The sequence below is a fragment of the Rhynchophorus ferrugineus genome, unplaced genomic scaffold (genome assembly GCF_030347505.1).
Source record: "Rhynchophorus ferrugineus isolate W39M unplaced genomic scaffold, kcgeb_rfMv2 rfM7, whole genome shotgun sequence".
NCBI lineage: Eukaryota > Metazoa > Arthropoda > Insecta > Coleoptera > Curculionidae > Rhynchophorus > Rhynchophorus ferrugineus.
In genome coordinates this window covers 9,656,482-9,675,264 of record NW_027472586.1, presented here as the reverse complement: position 1 = coordinate 9,675,264, position 18,783 = coordinate 9,656,482, and the positions used below count along the sequence as shown (strand labels likewise).

Genomic DNA, 18,783 nt, shown 5'->3' with positions numbered 1-18,783 from the left:
TAGTGGGATGAGAGCGGCGTGGTGTATTACGAACGTTGAAAACTAGTGAAACAGTTAATAGTGATAGCTATCTACAACAAGTGATCAATTTGAATCAAACATTGACCGAAAAAAGTCCAGAATGGGCCCGAAAACACGGTGAACTGATTTCAGCATCATAATACGCCGTTCCATAAAACAAAACCGCTCAAGGGAGCGTTGAAAGCATTTGGATGGGACATATTATGGTACCCTCCGTACTCTCCAGACCTTGCCTCGTCCAACTATCAACTTTTTGCATTAATAAGACATGCGTTTGGAGAGCAGCATTTCGTTAATTTCGAAGAAGTTAGAAAATCGTTCGATGAATGGTTTGCTCAAAGAACAGTTCTTTTTAGGATGGCATCCATAAATTAAAAGCCTTAAAGACGGATAAGATATATAAAATTAAATGGCAAATAACACTTTGAATCAATCAATCTGCAATATCTTGAAAATTATGTAGTTTTTTTCGGGGGAAAACGGTAATGACCTTCCAGTGTACATGATATCACTACATAGTATAAAACAAAGTCGCCTTTTCTGTCCCTATATCCCTATGTGCGCTTAAATCTTTAAAACTACGCAACGGATTTTGATGCGGTTTTTTTCAATAGATAGAGTGATTCAAGAGGAAGGTTTATATGTATAATACATGCATAATATACTAAGGCAACATTGCTAATTTTAGAGGTTTCTAACGTGATGTCGTAAATTAACCTATTTTTTTAGGCTTATTTAGCAATTAGCAAAAACGCTGCCTAACCCTACGAGTTAGATCAAAATAATGTACTACAGTATTGTACACCATAAAAAGGTCTACAAAAAAGTCCGCGATGGTATATGTTTATCTTTTAGGGATAACCCACATTAACCATTTTTATTGTTTACTTTTTACGTGAGAAAATAGCTTATTTACGAAGCTATTTTAAGCAATACGGCATTAATCCTTATCGAATTAAGTACCTTAAATACAGTGTGCAATTAATATAGATCAATATGGTTCCTTACAGCATGTAAATTAAACAAATATTTTCGGAGATATTACAAATTTAAAATTTGCGTTTAAAAATGTGTAATGTAATAAAAATTGTACGAATTTAGATATTCCAAAGATAGCAGGAAATCTTCATAGTAAGTATAGGGGAAGAGGAATTGTTTTACTCCAAATTTAATGCGTGCAGGCCAAGGGCAGTAATGAATGAACCAAAAATACTGGATCGATTTTAATCATGTTTTCATTGAGTGACATAGGCATATATATTTTATGCCCGTGCAAAGTCGGAGCGGGCCGCTATGTTTTTATATACAACGTTCATATTTTTGCTGTAGTGTATTTAATTTAGTATCAGCATTGCACCCGTGCGAAGTCGGGGCGGGTCGCTAGTATATTATAAAACAAAAAATACTTACTTGCATTTAAAGGTATATTGCCGTGCGACTGGGCGTGAGGCATGGCTGTTATATGGTGGTGAGCCTGCCCCACGTGCCTGCCCTGATAGCCCAGCACGCCTCCATGGTGGTAAAGCACGTGGTGGCCCCCGTGCCCACCATTATGATGGCCCCTATACCCCGCCACCGTGGTAAGTTTACGTCACTTCCTGGGGCCTCGGAACATAGTATTGGGCTGGCGTTTGCGTGGTATAGTTGAGGGTTGGTTTTAGTGGCGCTTGAACATGTTGGTGTCGGTACACTCAGACGAACAACATTGATATTAACTGAGCAATCGCAACGGTGAAGAGAGAGAGTTTACTTACTTTTGTGTTAAGTTTTAACGACACTATGTTTCATGAATTCATATATCTTATACCTATATATTAAAAAAACAAAATGCTGTTCGCTGGTCTCGCTAAAACTCGGGAACGGTTAGACCAATTTGGCAAATTTTCGTTTGAAATATTTGTGAAAGTCCAGGGAAGGTGTACATGGTAAAGAACATGGAAAAATTGCAAGAACAATGTGGAAAATATTTTAAAAAATTAAAAATTAATGAAAATCAAGTGAGAAATAATAACATATATGTCAAATTGATATAAGTATGTCCTAATTTTGGTAGAACTGATACAGAGAATAGAGATGAAATATATAAAGGCTGTTTATGGTAAAGCATACTTTTTGAATGTATTTCATACTTGTTAGTACAATATGGGGCAAAAGGCCCGCTACCATTTTGATTGCCTATAACTTTGCTCAAAAAAAAGATAAATAAGTTTGGTTTTCATAAAAAGTTTATTTGGTCTTTACGTTTTTTTTTTCGTCATGGTTGAAAAATTATATCGGCTAAATGGCGACCGCAATTCGCTATGCAACTTTCGCCTCTTTTAAAAGCATTTTTCATGACATTCTACAACATCTGAAGCTGAATTTCTTCAATTTCCCATCAGCCCATAAGAAAAAGTCTGATACTGTTATACTGATATGCTAATTGAATTGTCCAACAAGATGTGTGTGCTGTAACCGCATCTTGCTGAAACTATATGTCATGTGGTCCTCGCTCTTCTATTCCAGGCACAAGAAAATTTCGAATCATGTCTTGGTACCGTTCAGCAGTAACAGTAACTGTAATACCTTGGTCATTTAAAAAAAATAGGTACCAATGATGTTTGCAGCATAAACACGACACCATACAGTTGTTTTCAATGGATGCAATGATGTTTCATGAATTAATTGAGGACCCTGTGTTCCCCGAAACCGACTGTCCTATTTATTGACGTGGCCACTGAGAAGAAAATGGGCTGCATCGCTCATTATCAGATTAGATGAAAAATCTTCAATTTTACCAGACTAAATCAGTTCTCAAAATTCGCCTTAAATTGTACAGAAATGTATAATTGGGAACCACGTCTCCGAATTGTTATTTCTGGAAACTCTGCAACACTATCGCGCAGCAGAGCCACATTTTCAGCGTTACGAGAAGTCCGTTGTCTTCCAGAACGAGGCCTATTTATTGTCGTACCGTACTGTCCAAAATTCGCAGGTAAGCGATAAATTGTGGTTTTGTGAGGTACTGAACGATTAGGATATTTTTTAGCAGCAATTAGCAGAAATTGATAGACGTGGTCACAATCCAACAGTAATGTTAACTATTGCCCATAAACTATAAGCTTTTTTTCATCAGAACAACAATTTAGTCAAAATGTTTTTAAAATAATTGGATCAAATATCAACTGACAACCATAATATTTTCATCAGACATGACAAAACACCTGCCTGTAGCAGATGAGGAGGTTTAAGAAGAAGAGCTAGAAAAACAAACCTGTAAACCTGAAGATATCATATAAGATTCAGGTGATTAAGTTATTAAAACATAAGGAATCAAAATCATAATGTAATTCTGTAGATCATACTGAACCACAATGTGTTGATTCCGGGTCTAGTATTTTCGGGATATCAAAATTTTAGTATTTTTCCAAAATCTCCAAAAACTATAATTTATTAATGCTCATATATTTGGATATTATCTGCCACAGATCTCTTTATTATCAGAATATTCCAGGCATCAGATTTGTCGGTCATTCTTCACATTAACACAGGGAAATGGAGATTTTTTTTCTAAGAAAATACACCAGAATAATATAAGATATCTGAAGATAGAAGTCCATCATATAATTTTGGGAAAATTACTGAAGACAATATAATGAAATTATGTACTTAACATAAACAATAGTCATAAAAAAATTGTCCTCCATTACTAATACACCATGTCCACCAAGTCATAATGACAAAGTTAATAGGTTTTCAAAGCAAAAAAAGTCGTATGAAGCCTCAGTGTCAAGTTTACATAAATTTACAAAAATATTATAGAAACATCGTTTCTCCTAACTCCGTTAGAAATAGTTTGCTTCGAACAATCTCACTCGATATATTTGCAATTCATCTTGATGAAGAAAACATCACGTCAGACAAAAAGCAAAACACATTAGAACGAAAATAAAACAACTATACTGATTAGTCGGAATATACTCTCAACTTGGTCTAAAATCAAAGAGGTTGATCTATAAGACAATTATAAAGTCAATTTGGACCTATGGGGTGCAAATATGGGGTTGCACTAAAAATGCAAATCAACTAGTCATACAACCCTGTCAAAACAAGGTTCTTCGATTGATTACCAATGCCTATCGCTACGTAACCAACGAGGATCTGTACGATGACCTGGAAATCAAATGGATTTGCGAAGTTATCCCAGATTTCGCCTTGAAAAACGAAAGAAGATTACTAAATCATACTAACGCGCAATACAACTGCTGGACCATACGAACTTATATAAAGTATATACTTTTAGTGTAATATATATATATATATATATATATATATATATATATATATATATATATATATACCACCTGAAATAATTTGAAAACAATTAGAATTTTTTTTTGGAATTCTACACAATATCGTTTTCGATATTATCGGAACAAATGGGTCAGTATTTGCAAAAGTATCGTATTGCCCCAAGTCGGAAATTCAAAAAATTGAAACAGTAATCGGATTAGGGATAGGTCCAGGGGTTTGTTTTGGTTAGAGCGCCGTTTAAAAAACCTTAAAATTGTTTATCCTGAAAACGATAGCATTGTTTGATTTGTACAAAGAGAAAAATCGATTAATGGTGGGGTTAAAACCGGTCAATAGTTTCATTTAATGTTCTATTTTGAGCGAAATCAACTACACAGATCGTATAATAAGAATTACGTTGACAATTAGATTTGAAAAAATAGAAATATTAAATTATTTGGTTTTAATTATACCGTTCTCAGGAAAAGAACAATTTTAATAAGAACTTCCTTGATTATTTTTCTGTATTAATCCTCTGACTCACTAAAGTGATATCAAAATAGAACTTGCACATTTCTTATGCCAATACGGTTGTCTTTAAACCCTAAAACGATAGTTAAATTCGGTTTCTGGAATGGGTCTTAAATAAGAAGAAGGCGCGTGAGTATAATCGATTCAAAACCATGTTCTCGGAACTGTTTTTGGTTGCAAAGACTAGCCAGGAATCCAATGAATCTAAATCTGGTAAATATACTGCTTGTGGAATTATGTGACTTGTTTTTTAGAATGATGCGGGGTCAGAATCAAGCAGTGCTGTGTGTTGATATGTATAGGTCAGCGAAAAGAATTCTCAAAAGAAAAGTTTGTAAAGACAGAAATATTATTCTGATTGTTACTACTATTAAGCGCTTTAGCATGTGAAATGTTATTTCATCGTTACTAGGATTTGTGGGGTGATTACATGATTTAGTAATTCGTGAGCTGAAGGTTAAATTTTATTGAATTATTCAACTTTTCTGGAGATTTTATCTATCCTTTTTGGAATCCACAAATGTGATATCCGGGAACACTACTTTTAGCTGTGAATGGCTGCAAAAGGGGGGAGTATTTTTTATTCTCTCGATAAGGTAAAGCAGGACAATAAGTGCGTCTCACTTCCTTTCTCTCCAAAACCCCATCCCTTGTAGTGTCAGCCACGCGATTCACCTCTTTTAATCACAGTTAAAATGCCGAAAAATAAGCCGCAATGAACCTTCATCCAATCATACCCTAAAACCTGTAAAAAAATAAGCAGACTCAGCAATCGGCTGCGTATTTCCTCAATTGAAAATAAATATTAACAACATAAAACCGGTAACATATATCCAAGGCAATCCGACGAGGAAAATCAATTTTTCGCGGTTGTAAACTGACGGAAAGAGAAACAACAATAAAAAAATACATTTACAGCCGGCCATAAATTAATAGCTATAAAAATCTTGCTCTAGCAAAGTACTGTACGAATTCGAAACGGGGAAATATTTCGCACAATTACCCGTAATACGTTCTTGTTCGATAGGAATCGTAAAAATTCCGGAGAACTTTATTTTCCGAAGAGGACGGAAATAATTTCTTGCGAGGATCCGCCGGAAAGAGAATTAATTTTCTATTATTATTATTGTTGTTAATAAATTAGTTTTTTTTTAGAATGGTACGACAAAACTTTGGCACACAACAAAATTTTCTGTCGTTCCGGTGCAGAAGCTGAAAATATACAATAACGGTCGTTTAGTAATGTTCACAGATGCATTGACGAACAGTCTTCGATCTTAGAATCTAAAGGCTCCAAGTTTAGTTTGCAGTGTTTTGTTTGCAGTGTGCAGATGAAAGTTCATCCAATATGGTAAATATCTATCTAGTCTATTCCGTTAAAAAAAAAGGTGACACCAATTAAATAAGGTAAAATTATCGATTTTAAAGCATCATCTAGCAATATTGGACGTTTATCAATAATACAACGTGGGGCAAAAGTCCCGCCACCATTTTGATTGCCTATAACTTTGTTCAAAGAAAAGATAAGTAAGTTTGGTTTTCATAAAAAGTTTAGTTGGTATTTTTTTGACATTTTTTTCCCTTATGATTGAAAACTTATATTGGCTAAATGATGACCGCGATTCGCTATGTAACTTTCGGCTCTTTTTAAGGCACTTTTCATGACATCCTGCAATATTGTATTGTATTTAAGATGTTGAATCGTTTGGGGCTTATTCACATAAACTTTTGATTTTAAAAAACCCCATAAGAAAAAATATGGTGCCATTAAATACGGAGATCTACGTGGCCATGCTAAATCGCCACTTAGCGAAATTAGTCTTCGTGGAAAAGTCACTTAATAATTGAATTGTTGAATGAGGTGTATATGCTGTTGTCCCATCTTGCTGAAACCACATGTCCTCTAGTCTTTACTCTTCCATTTCAGGCACAAGAAAATTTCGAATAATGTCTTGATACCGTTCAGTAGTACCAGTAACTGCAACACCTTGGTCATTTTCAAAAAAATAGGGACTAATGATGTTTCCAGCATGAATGCCACACCACACAATTGTTTTTAGTGGATGCAATGATGTTTCATGAATTAATTGAGGATTCTGTATTCCCCAAAACCGATTGTTCTGTTTACTGACGTAGCCACTGAGAAGAATTATCAATTTAGACGAAAAATCTTCAATTTTATCACATAACCTTAGGATTGCAGTCCTGTACTCGTCGATCAGGATCTCTCAATAGCAATTTTTGGACTAAGTGAATTTTGCATGCAGACATGTGTAACTGGGAACCATGTCTCCGAATTGATATTTCTGGAGACTCTGTAACACTATCGCGCACCAGAGCCACATTTTTAGCATTATGAGACGTCCGTTGTCTTCCAAAACGAGGCTTGTCTGCTGTCGTAACGTGCTGTCGAAAATTCGCATGTAAACGATAAATAGCGGTTTTGTGAGGCACTGGACGATTACGACATCTTTGCGCGATTTCCACTCAGTGGCAATAATGGAACGACTACTTCCAATAAATATTGTCACTATTTCTGCTCGTTCTTGTGGCGTATATACATCAATAATAACATTTAGATGCCTACACAAGACAACGTTTAAAGCGAAACTCAACTAAACGTCACATAATCAAGATGGCGCGCAATCAAAATGGTAGCGGGACTTTTTCCCCTCCTGTTATAATATTCCAGTAACCGGGATTTTGCATCAACATCAAATATTCATCAGAGCAGAGCGGTTAATTCATCTGATACGGCTACTTTCGACTACCATTGGGTCGATTATTGAATCGACACAAAAAAACGAAGGTAATAGAAACTCATGATACTGTCAAGTTGCACCACTTCGATAAAAAGAGACTGGCTAAAATACTGAGCGGTTTCTTCAACTGATATTGATACTTCCCTTTATTGGGTCGATTCTTGAAACGTCATAAAAGTTCACTATACTACAAACTCATGATAATGTCAGTGTAGCAAGTGATTTTCTAATATCAGGTAATGTTGTTCATTTTTTCGCTTTAAAAAGCATCACTCTTTATAACTTTTTACCATATTCCCGGAAACATAGCAAAACTATGTCAAAAGAGCGATTTGCTGGTTTAGTAGTGATTAAACAAGCCATTCACTTCTTTCTTTTCCCGGCAAGCAATGAAAGGGTTCGAAATGGCATTTTCAGTCAAATTATTTAGTTGACATTTTCCTCTCTCTTGGATCTGTCTCATATTTATCAATTGCAAAGCTATCTGAAAGTTCTCTGAGAGTTTGACCTGAGTTTTCGCCCAATAAGTATTGCATATAATTGTCTTCAAGCTTTATTGGCCCTTCAGGCTTTATTATGTCTGACTTTCTTGTCATTGGCACCAAAAATGTCACTTTTAAATTATTGAAACCACAACTGATAAATGAGATATGACTAGACTAGAGCCTGTATATGAAAAAATCATATCAAATCCATTCAATGTTATAGTTAGATTATGTCACTTAGACAACGCTGATCAAAATATATGTAAGCCTTTAATATTTCTATAAAAAGCAACTTATAATCGCGATTTTTGATACTCAGCTATGATAAAATAAAAAATTGGCATTGTTTCAAAAAAAAAATGTATCCTTCCCCGCTCAGTACCAAATATTCTTTATGGATTCGGTTAGCCAACATGCAGCTTAACACTTTAACAATATTTTTATTGTAGTTAGCCCAGCCAAGTCGGATAATTTCGACTGTTTTATTTCACGTAGCAGGTCGCAAAAGTAATAAAGCATTCGGGCTTGTTTTCTACAAAGCGTAGTTGCATAAAAACTGGAATAAACTTCGAAACTGTTCGGTTCTCTGGTCCATTAAATTAATACGGGCCCAGGATGCTGGTTCGCGTCCTGCTTCTCACTCTGGCGCGCGTATCAGATAGAAAACTGCAGTTTTTACTAGCAAAAAACGCGAATTTTTATTTCTATTTTAAAACGGGAGGCCCCTTACTGCAACTTAATGGCGTTATTTAAATCGGACTCATTAAAGAATTATTCTCGGAAAATGCCTGACTGTTTTAACAGATGCTTAGTAAATAATAAACATCGTTCGTTATATGGCTCAGTCTCTCTTAATGTACGAAATGTTACAGATAATAAAGAATATACGGTGCCTCGAATTTAATACGTAATTACAAATTTATATTGAAGCATTAATCATTACAATTTCATATATTTCTTTTTACAAAAATGAGAATATTTTTATATTAGATATTGCTGATCAGTATCTAGTTTCATATAGACTATCCAAAGTTATTTTGTATATACGTCATCAAGATGTTTAAAGCATCCGTTTTCAAATTAGACAATATTTTCCTTTTCATTTTGTTCTAGTTTAAAAGAAACACAATGCTATCTGATAAGTACGGACATGTAATCGAACTAGCCTGCAAAACTCGCCCGGTTGTCAAACGTATGCAACATTCTTCAAAACAATAGTCATAAGAGGTTACGTTATTTTAATGATTTTCTTGTTTTAATAAATTTCGCAAATCGCTGCTTATTATTACTCTGAACTCTCATTACTGTGAACAGGAACAAGATAATGGAGGCCCCCTTTTGCCAGTAAAATTCGTTAAAGAGGTAAGCATTTTTACTGTTAAATAATATAATTTGTTGTGATTTTTATTGAAAAGATTTTAGAGTGTTGCAGCTGAACTGAATATTACTATGGACAGGGTCACTGAAATATCTCAAAAAATTAAAAATATAAACAAGATCAGCTTGATGATAGCTCTAGATCAGATATTAAATATATGAAGTGAATAAAAGCAGTAAATAATTTTTCAATACAAACATAATTTAACACAATTATTTTAAAGGAAATCAGATACATTGAAGAAGAAATTGACAAACAAATGTTAGATAGATTGGAAATTAACAGCTTAGTTATTCACTTGAATGAAACAATCTGAATATGATATTATTTGGGTATATAACTAATATATTATAATTGTAGGAAATGTTATTGTAGAGCGTAAAAGATTTATATGCACAGATATATATGTAATTATTCAGAATATATATAGGGCATTTGATTAAAATGTCTCAGGAGAGAAAAAATAGTTACTATTTTGCAGATATGGCAAATGAATTAAGGAGAATGCAGTGAGTAAATCTAGTTTTATCAAGAGAGATAAATACAGAAATTAACAGAACAAACGAAGGAGAAATACAGTGATATCAAAATGTTTTTACATGGAAACACTGTACTGAAGGATACAAGAGCTATGTATGAAAGATAAATATGCTCTCTAGTGAAAGTAAATATATATTACTTGATTATAAATTTGTTAATTCGGCGAATGAGACCTCCAGGGGATACAACTACAAACGCAGCTAATCTACAAACAATTATAACTCTGTACTTAATTGTAGTTTTAATTCCTTCGATGATATATACATTAGATTTACTGTAATGTAAATATTAATTAGATTTGATAACAGTATTTGTGTTCAGTGATTTTATTTAGATTAGAATTTTGTTGTATGTGAAAGCCAAACTGAACTAAAACTCAGAGTTGATACGGTAATATTGCGACGTTACGATATCACAAATTTACATGACGTATGCACAAAATAACTTTGAATAGACTGTAGATAGACGACATGGCCATCAGCATAATACAAGTATTTCAGAATAAACTCCTGAGAAATATAGTGGATGTGTCCAGATAATGTACGAATAATTATTTCACCAAGACCTTTAAATTGTAACAGTCATAGAGGAAAAGTACTTACAATATGTCTGTAATACTGTATGATTATATCAATAGGATAGGATGTTGCCGGTTGTTTGCTCTCGCTAAGATAATTTCACCGAATAATTTTCAGGAAATATATATTAAAAATGTCGCTAGCATACAAGAGGATTTTTATTAAGCGATTCACTTCAGCGCGATGGTAACGAAAGTTGAAACTAAGTTGAAATGGCCAACATTAAAACTATGTAAAGTTGCATTTATCCCTCGGGACCTACATAGATCGTGGAGAGGATTAACGTAGAGTTGAAAGTTATGTATAAAGGGTTGAATAACACATTATAATTCTTAATATTATAGATATGTTAAATAGCGCGATTGATATGGTCCTAGTTGTTCGGATCTTTTTTTTTTAATTTTAGACAAGCTGTGAAAAATTTAAATGAAAGGCTTAGAAATAAGGTTTATATTAGAAAAATACTGGACGGTAATATTGTCTGTATAGTCGTTCTAAGAATTAAAAGTATTTTTATTAGCCATAGCCTCTTTTGACGTCATTCTATTGACCGAAATCAACTTCAAGAAAGGAAGTTGTTTATCAACAAGACCGATTAGCGCTGGATTGGTAATCATTCCACAGTTACTCGAAGAATGTTATGATATAGTTTAGTTATGAGCAAGAGTATCGCAATTCAGACTGTAAGATCATCAAAGATGAATGACAATTTCGGTTTGAGTGACAACGAAAGAGAATTAAATCCTTAATAGAACGGTTTGTCGAGCAACTATGTTTGTTGTGGTAGGATAATACTTAAATGATTATGGTTCCGGCATTTTTTCTTGAATTTCTAACCATAATGGTTAATAATAAATGGCTACAAGTCGCACAAGATTTGCGATATATTTTTTTTATTCCGATTGTAAAATAAGTAATATCTGAAGATAGATAATAACGGTAAATTCCTGACAATACATAACTTCTATCTCGGAGTAATATAACATTGTATGACACAATTTTTCTAACATAAATACGATTACGTGTTTTTAACTCCGTATTTTATTGCTAAAACCACTGTCTACTAATATGATTGTCTAACAAGTCAAGTTACATAGTAAATGTGTCGATACTTAGCTTGAAAGCTATATTACTCCACAATAGCAGCCGATATCCTTTCATAGCTATTGTATATTCAGTGATTTTACAGGAAACATAGAAAAACATGAAACTTATTTTAGACTTAATGAAACACGAAGTTATAAATAACTACTGGAACATTTGTGGTGGTTTTTGTTGATATATTGCTTAGACGACAGAGATGTTTCACGAAATATTGCTGTTTTCTCTTCTTGTGGGACAGTAGAGACACTAAAAACTACTATGAAGTTAAAGATTGGTCAAAAAGAACTAACATTGTTCGTGGTAGATCAAACGTCAAATATGAACCTCTTATTCCACAAGAAAATATGATTACTCCACCCTTACATATAAAAATTGGTTTAATGGAAAATACAAGGCCATGGATAAAAATGGCAAAGGATTTTTGTATTTGAACACTGTCTTCTCTAAATTAAGTGATGCTAAAAAGAAGCACACAAATAAAAAAAACTTGAGTTCAATGGAAATCTTACCACGAAAGAGTTAGCGACTTGGTTATCTGTAAAGAATGTAATTCATGAATCTTTAGGCAATCTTAAAGCCGAAAATGCAGGGTTTTAGTGACTTGTTACAAACATTTTGAACGATGGGGTGCAGAATGTCTTTAAAAATACATCTCTTGCATTCCCATTTTGATTTCCCCCTAATCTAGGTACGGTGAGTGACAAACATTCATCACTTTCTTTCAGAATATATGCCTAATTTTTTCTATTGACCACTTAAACCTGAGCTATTTTTATTCATTGTCTAATTCTAAATATTTACTGTTTTTTATAAAATTAATAATAATAATAAATAAATATGATTTAAACTGTCTTTATTTATAGTACTTTAATTTATCATAACTTCAAAATGGTACGTGTTACAAAAAATCCGTTTAAATTTTTGTGTTCAGCAGATACAATTTGACAAAAAAAAACAGTTTTATTTAATGTTATAGAAGAAAAAGAAATTTTCACACAGTGTAATCATATATCTAAAGGTAAAATTAATCTAGATTAAAACAAGGACTCCGACAGTTCAACATTTTCGCATATAAAGCATATACGAAATGCTAATAACGCTTCGTCTTCGTTTGGATGACAAACGAAAAAGAATTAAAACATTAATCGAGCTGGTTGTTGAGGCACTATGTTTGTTGAAGTGATATGATGGCCGTTTTCTGTTAAAAGACATTTGAGTAATCTGATACTACAGTTAATATGACAATAAACGAATAAGGATATATGTGATACAACAATGACAATGATGTTGAATCATGAAACAGAACGTCGAAAACCAAATATAAAGACCCTCTCTCTTTGTATCTCACCGTATGTCTTATATCGATATAATAAACACTCGCCCGCTTAACCACCGGTTAATCCCGAACTCTCCGATAGACAAACAAGTGCCGGACGAAGGACTTAGACGGTCGAACGCGGCGCCGACAGACGGGGAAGCGGTCTCGCGAGCGGTAGCACGTGGACTCGGGCAAGTGGGGCTCGGGGTCCAGACACGTCCGGGACCTTCTCGTCTCCTAGACCGGCTGTTGTAGCGGCGGACAGACGACTGGCGTCTGGAAAAGACGCTCGGCGTCGCGACGCGTGCCTCCGGAACGGCCGGCGATGCGCGCGCCCCCTCTCTCTGTCGGACGGTCGCGATTTCGCCACCTCTTGCCGCCCCCCCGCGAACGGCTCGCCAGGATGGGACGGGGGATGCCAATTGGCTGGGTGTCATCAATGAATTTTGATTTTTATTGAAAAAAGACGGCAGATTCTTGCTATTTAGGAAAAATCCACAGGGTATGGATTTTGGAAACGAATCTCTATGTTATGTGAACGTTCTTGTGACTTAATCGAGGAAAAAGTCTTTTTTTCACATTATCTAAAGCGTATTTATTCAAATACTATTATGTAATAATTCATCACAAGTCTAAAATTGCAAACACTGATCATTTTTAGCTTTCTAGATGCAAAACAGAACTAAATGATTTGCACAAGCTACTGTTGAAGTCCGCTTTGCGACATTAAGAAAGCTTTACAAACACCAGATCAAATATTACTCAGACAGATCAGATCTGGTCTATACATCAAGACTTATCAAACCCAGTTATATCCGCTCTTAATTTTTTCATAATAATTTGTATTCTATATAGGGCCTATTCCTTCTATAATTATTATTTACCTGATATGTAGAAGATCATTTCAGTAAGCGCTCCTATAAATATCCAGTTCTAAATCTTGTTTTAAAGTCTATATGTGTACACTGATCAGTTATACACAAATTAATCACGTATACACAATTGGACTTGACTCGGAAAAAACGTTGATAACGTAGATAATATAGTTTCGAAGATATAAGCCATCGAATATCTCTAACTATGTAAAACTTCTCGCCAGTTATCTAAACACAATATCTAAAAACGATCCATTATATAACAGGTAGACTTGTCTACACGAAAAAGTAAATGGTGGTTTGGTCAGATCTCATGATCAACAAATGCTCTCCAATCCCATCATACCCTTAGTGAACATTTGCCGCATCTCATCACCATAGATACCTAACAATTGTCTCCATACTCCATTTTCATCAACAATCAATATATATTATCACCCAGCGTATAGTCCGGATATGGCTTTCAGCGAGTATTAACTGTGGACTGTCTATTGAAAGTTTAAGTTAATCGAATATGTAATTGTAGAACCAATGAAAAGATAGGATATATATCACTTTATATCAGTTTCAAAGAAGAGTATCTTTGTGAATAATGTTTAATTTTGTACTAAAAACCTTTCACCTAAAAAATAATAAAGTAATAAATAAATAATAAAAGTAATAACACAAACAGGGGGGCTAAAAGCATTAAATAGTGTATATACTATTTTAAAATAAAGACAAACACAGAACTACAAACACGACCATAACGAAGTAGAGGCTCCATCCAGACATCACACATCAGCATCCATACTGAAGTGGTAATGGTTATTTGATCAGTAACTCTAGACTTAGCATAGGCTAGATTCTACGGAGAAAATCGATTTCTCGTAGAAATCCGAGGAGTCTGTCTGTATTTTCTCCTGTTAAGGCATCTCTAAAATTTAGCTGCCTATACTTAGTTGTAATCTGGGTGAGCTGTGGACAGTCGTTTAATATGTGGTAGATTGAAATAGGGACACGCTGACAAAGGCTACAGTCAGCAGACGGGCTCGAAGTCATCAAGTGACCGTGTGAAAAAGGACTGTGGACCAATCTAAGTCGATTCAGAGCTGCGGCATGGTGACGAAGAGTAGGAACGCGAAGAGAGGAGAGAAAATCAACTTTAACCTCAAATAGTCTGTGGTGGTTAACCTCCTGGGCCCAACGACGTTGCACCTCGTTATCTGTGAAATAAGATACGAATGGTATAAGGTTGGTATGGACACACACATCCATGATGCTGCCCATCACATGATGCTGGGAGATGAGGTTGCCGATTTAGCCGCACTATCCGCGCGCTTATTTCCCGGTATACCAACGTGAGAACGGATCCACTTGTCCAGATTCCATTCAGGTAAAGGGTACGGATAATTGACAGTGGGTCGGTGACCAGGGGATGTTGAACTTCTGTTCAACGAAACATTCGAGAGCATTTCGAGAGTAGGTCAGGATTAGCCATTCTTTGAAGGATTCTGTCGCGATATAGGAGATACTTTCACTATAATCTATATATGATGTATTTTAGATTAGAAAAATTATTATATTAGAAACACTGAATATTTGAAAAATCCACTAGTCCATGAACTAGAATTTGGATATTCTAAATCCACGAAAATGCCACTACTCACAGCCAGCTAAAGCTCTGAGTAGATAAGTAACAGTTTATGATATAAGGCATCGAAAAAGAATTGGAGTTTCATAACTTTTAGTCGTATATGACGATTGTGCATACTAGGTAAAATGGTGAAGGCGCTTATTATACTAATAAGAATATTATAATATGAATAATACGTTATAAATATTTAGACTACTTACGAACCAAATTTGATTGCGTGTACACCATACCTGTAACAATAGAAAAATGATATGAAATACACAATGCATTAAACATTAAACAGCAGGGACATATTTTTTTCCGTTGCATTTTTATCGGGCATCTGCGGCCGCTGTGAGAGGAAAGTAGCGAGCGCGAAACGAATCGCTTATCTGATTCGTTAGTCTCTCGGTTTCCTGATTAAAACGTGTAGAGTTTCGTTTTATAACCGGCATAAAATTGCGCCTTACCAAAGCAGATATGTAGGTCACACATATATTTAATTAACTGATAAAAGTTGTTCAACATTACTTACTACATATTTCTATTAACATAATGTTTATTTCTTAATATTCTATAAACTAACCAACGCGTTTTTTGCATCTTATTATTCACATAATAAAAGTATTGTATTTTTAACAATCTGGTAATAGAAACAAACTTTTATCTCTTTTAATATACTGTAGGAATGTTCGTCGGGTCGGACAGTCGGTCGAAATGTGCGGCTGCCGCTGCGATTATTTGTCAGAACACTCACTACTATTTTTGGAAGGAATTTGCACGAGAACTGAACACACATTAAATTATACATGTGGTCGACGGGAGAATTGACAGGATATTAGGTTAGGTAGAGGAAGTACGGTAGCGCTGTGGAAGTGGTACTGTTACAAGGGGATGGAGAAAAGAAAAGAGAACGAGACGTCGTCGTGATGGTCTTTTATCGCCTGGAACTGCATGGTACCGATCCACCGGCGTTGCCAACCTTTGTACTTACTGGTGGTGAATTTGTGGTGGCCTAAAGGATCGTGGCGGTCGCCACATAACTCCCCTCCTAGTGGAACTGCCGTGGAACGTACCTCTATGTAGTGCAGGTTCCGGAATGCACCCGCAATCACGCAAACAAACGCCCAGGGACTGCTGATGCGATGGGGATCCCAACCTGAGCGAGGAGTTTTACGGGATCAGCTGCCATCGGAGTTGTAGCAGGACGTCGTTCGTCTTGGGGCGTTTAGCTTTGCTTGAGGGTACCTATAAGTATGTTACGTGTCGCGACTCTTGATGCGAGGGTGTTCATGTGTTGATGGTATACATGATGGGCTTCTGTGGTTTTCGTCCATCAGGCTAGTCTCGTGGGATGTCGTCGACCACGTGATGTTGATGGGTTCCGTTCCTCGTGCTATCCTTCCATGCACGTGTCAAGCACCTGTCAAGTGGCTTATGTTGAGTTGATTTATTTGTTAAGCACTTTGATCACGTCGGAGTCACCAATTGTAGGAATGTTCGTGGGGTCGGTCAGTCGGTCGAAATGTGTGGCTGCCGCTGCGATTATTTGTCATAACACTCACTACTATTTTTGGAAGGAATTTGCACGAGAACTGAACACACTGGTTGAAGAAATATTGTTTATTTTAATATTAAATTATACATGTGGTCGATGGGAGAATTGACAGGATATTAGGTTAGGTAGAGGAAGTACGGTAGCGCTGTGGAAGTGGTACTATTACAAGGTTATGGCCTGGAACTGCATGGTACCAATCCACCGGCGTTGCCAACCTTTGTACTTGCTGGTGGTGAATTTGTGGTGGCCTAAAGGATCGTGGCGGTCGCCACATAACTCCCCTCCTAGTGGAACTGCCGTGGAACGTACCTCTATGTAGTGCAGGTTCCGGAATGCACCCGCAATCACGCAAATAAACGCCCAGGGACTGCTGATGCGATGGGGATCCCAACCTGAGCGAGGAGTTTTACGGGATCAGCTGCCATCGGAGTTGTAGCAGGACGTCGTTCGTCTTGGGGCGTTTAGCTTTGCTTGAGGGTACCTATAAGTATGTTACGTGTCGCGACTCGTGATGCGAGGGTGTTCATGTGTTGATGGTATACATGATGGGCTTCTGTGGTTTTCGTCCATCAGGCTAGTCTCGTGGGATGTCGTCGACCACGTGATGTTGATGGGTTCCGTTCCTCGTGCTATCCTTCCATGCACGTGTCAAGCATCTGTCAAGTGGCTTATGTTGAGTTGATTTACTTGTTAAGCACTTTGATCACGTCGGAGTCACCAATTGTAGGAATGTTCGTGGGGTCGGTCAGTCGGTCGAAATGTGTGGCTGCCGCTGCGATTATTTGTCATAACACTCACTACTATTTTTGGAAGGAATTTGCACGAGAACTAAACACACTGGTTGAAGAAATATTGTTTATTTTAATATTAAATTATAAATGTGGTCGACGGGAGAATTGACAGGATATTAGGTTAGGTAGAGGAAGTACGGTAGTGCTGTGGAAGTGGTACTATTACAAGGGGATGGAGAAAAGAAAAGTGAGCGAGACGTCGTCGTGATGGTCTTTTATCGCCTGGAACTGCATGGTACCAATCCACCGGCGTTGCCAACCTTTGCACTTGCTGGTGGTGAATTCGTAGTGGCCTAAAGGGTCGTGGCGGTCGCCACAATACTATTCTCAAATACTATTACTATTTTATTTATTATACATTCAAAATCAATGTTTGACCTACAAATCCTAAAAAATTAAATTTACTCCATTATTTACTAATTATAGAAAGAAATAACCTAAAAAGTATACGCGAATATTTCGCTATAAAAGCCGCAAATTAAAAAATGTGACTTACAAATGCAAATTTTACTGACACTGGAGTAATATATATTATTTTATATAATATATTATAAAACTGAAATTAACTACGACAGAATATAGTTGCAGGGATAAAAAAATTGACCTACAAATATTATGAATAAATATAGAAATGAAAAGATTGGAGACAATGAAGAAGGAAAAAATAAATGAATGACATATTTCGTCTCTTTCAATATAGCATTCTATACTACTATTTCTCTCTATCAGACATTTATATTAAGGAAGCTGCAAAACCAATATTTGACCTATAAATCCTTGTAAAAATATACAAATAAAGTGAAGCTACAAGTCACAATTTACAAAAAGCGACCTACAAGGAAAGCTAACTATAAATAAATTGTACTAATATTTGCATTATGTACCAAAAGGGCTATAAATGAGATAGAAGCAAACATAAAAACACTTACTGAGCGTTTTTGTTATAATTAGAATT

The 18,783-nt window shown here is 35.6% G+C and overlaps 2 protein-coding genes and 1 long non-coding RNA gene across 12 annotated transcripts in view; all 3 read right to left on the bottom strand.

Annotated features, from left to right (window-relative positions):
• The window catches only part of LOC143199456 (uncharacterized), a 63,170-nt gene extending 47,357 nt beyond the window's left edge, over positions 1–15,813 (bottom strand). The window contains exon 1 of the long non-coding RNA XR_013006426.1: positions 15,701–15,813. This is a non-coding gene — a long non-coding RNA (uncharacterized LOC143199456). The remainder of the gene's footprint in view (positions 1–15,700) is intronic.
• The window catches only part of Camta (Calmodulin-binding transcription activator), a 463,871-nt gene that overhangs the window by 244,585 nt on the left and 200,503 nt on the right, over positions 1–18,783 (bottom strand). The window lies entirely within an intron of this gene.
• On the bottom strand, positions 1,601–13,520 carry LOC143199455 (uncharacterized). 2 transcript variants are annotated; one of them, XM_076409290.1, is made up of 2 exons: positions 13,020–13,520; positions 1,601–1,736 (listed from the first exon to the last, which is right to left on the bottom strand). In XM_076409290.1, exon 1 carries the CDS (start codon positions 13,424–13,426, stop codon positions 13,028–13,030), a length of 399 nt encoding a protein of 132 aa, XP_076265405.1. In that variant the 5' UTR covers positions 13,427–13,520; the 3' UTR covers positions 1,601–1,736; positions 13,020–13,027. The 2 variants fall into 2 exon arrangements, with proteins under 2 accessions (XP_076265405.1, XP_076265406.1); XM_076409291.1 differs by having other exon boundaries at positions 1,690–1,828.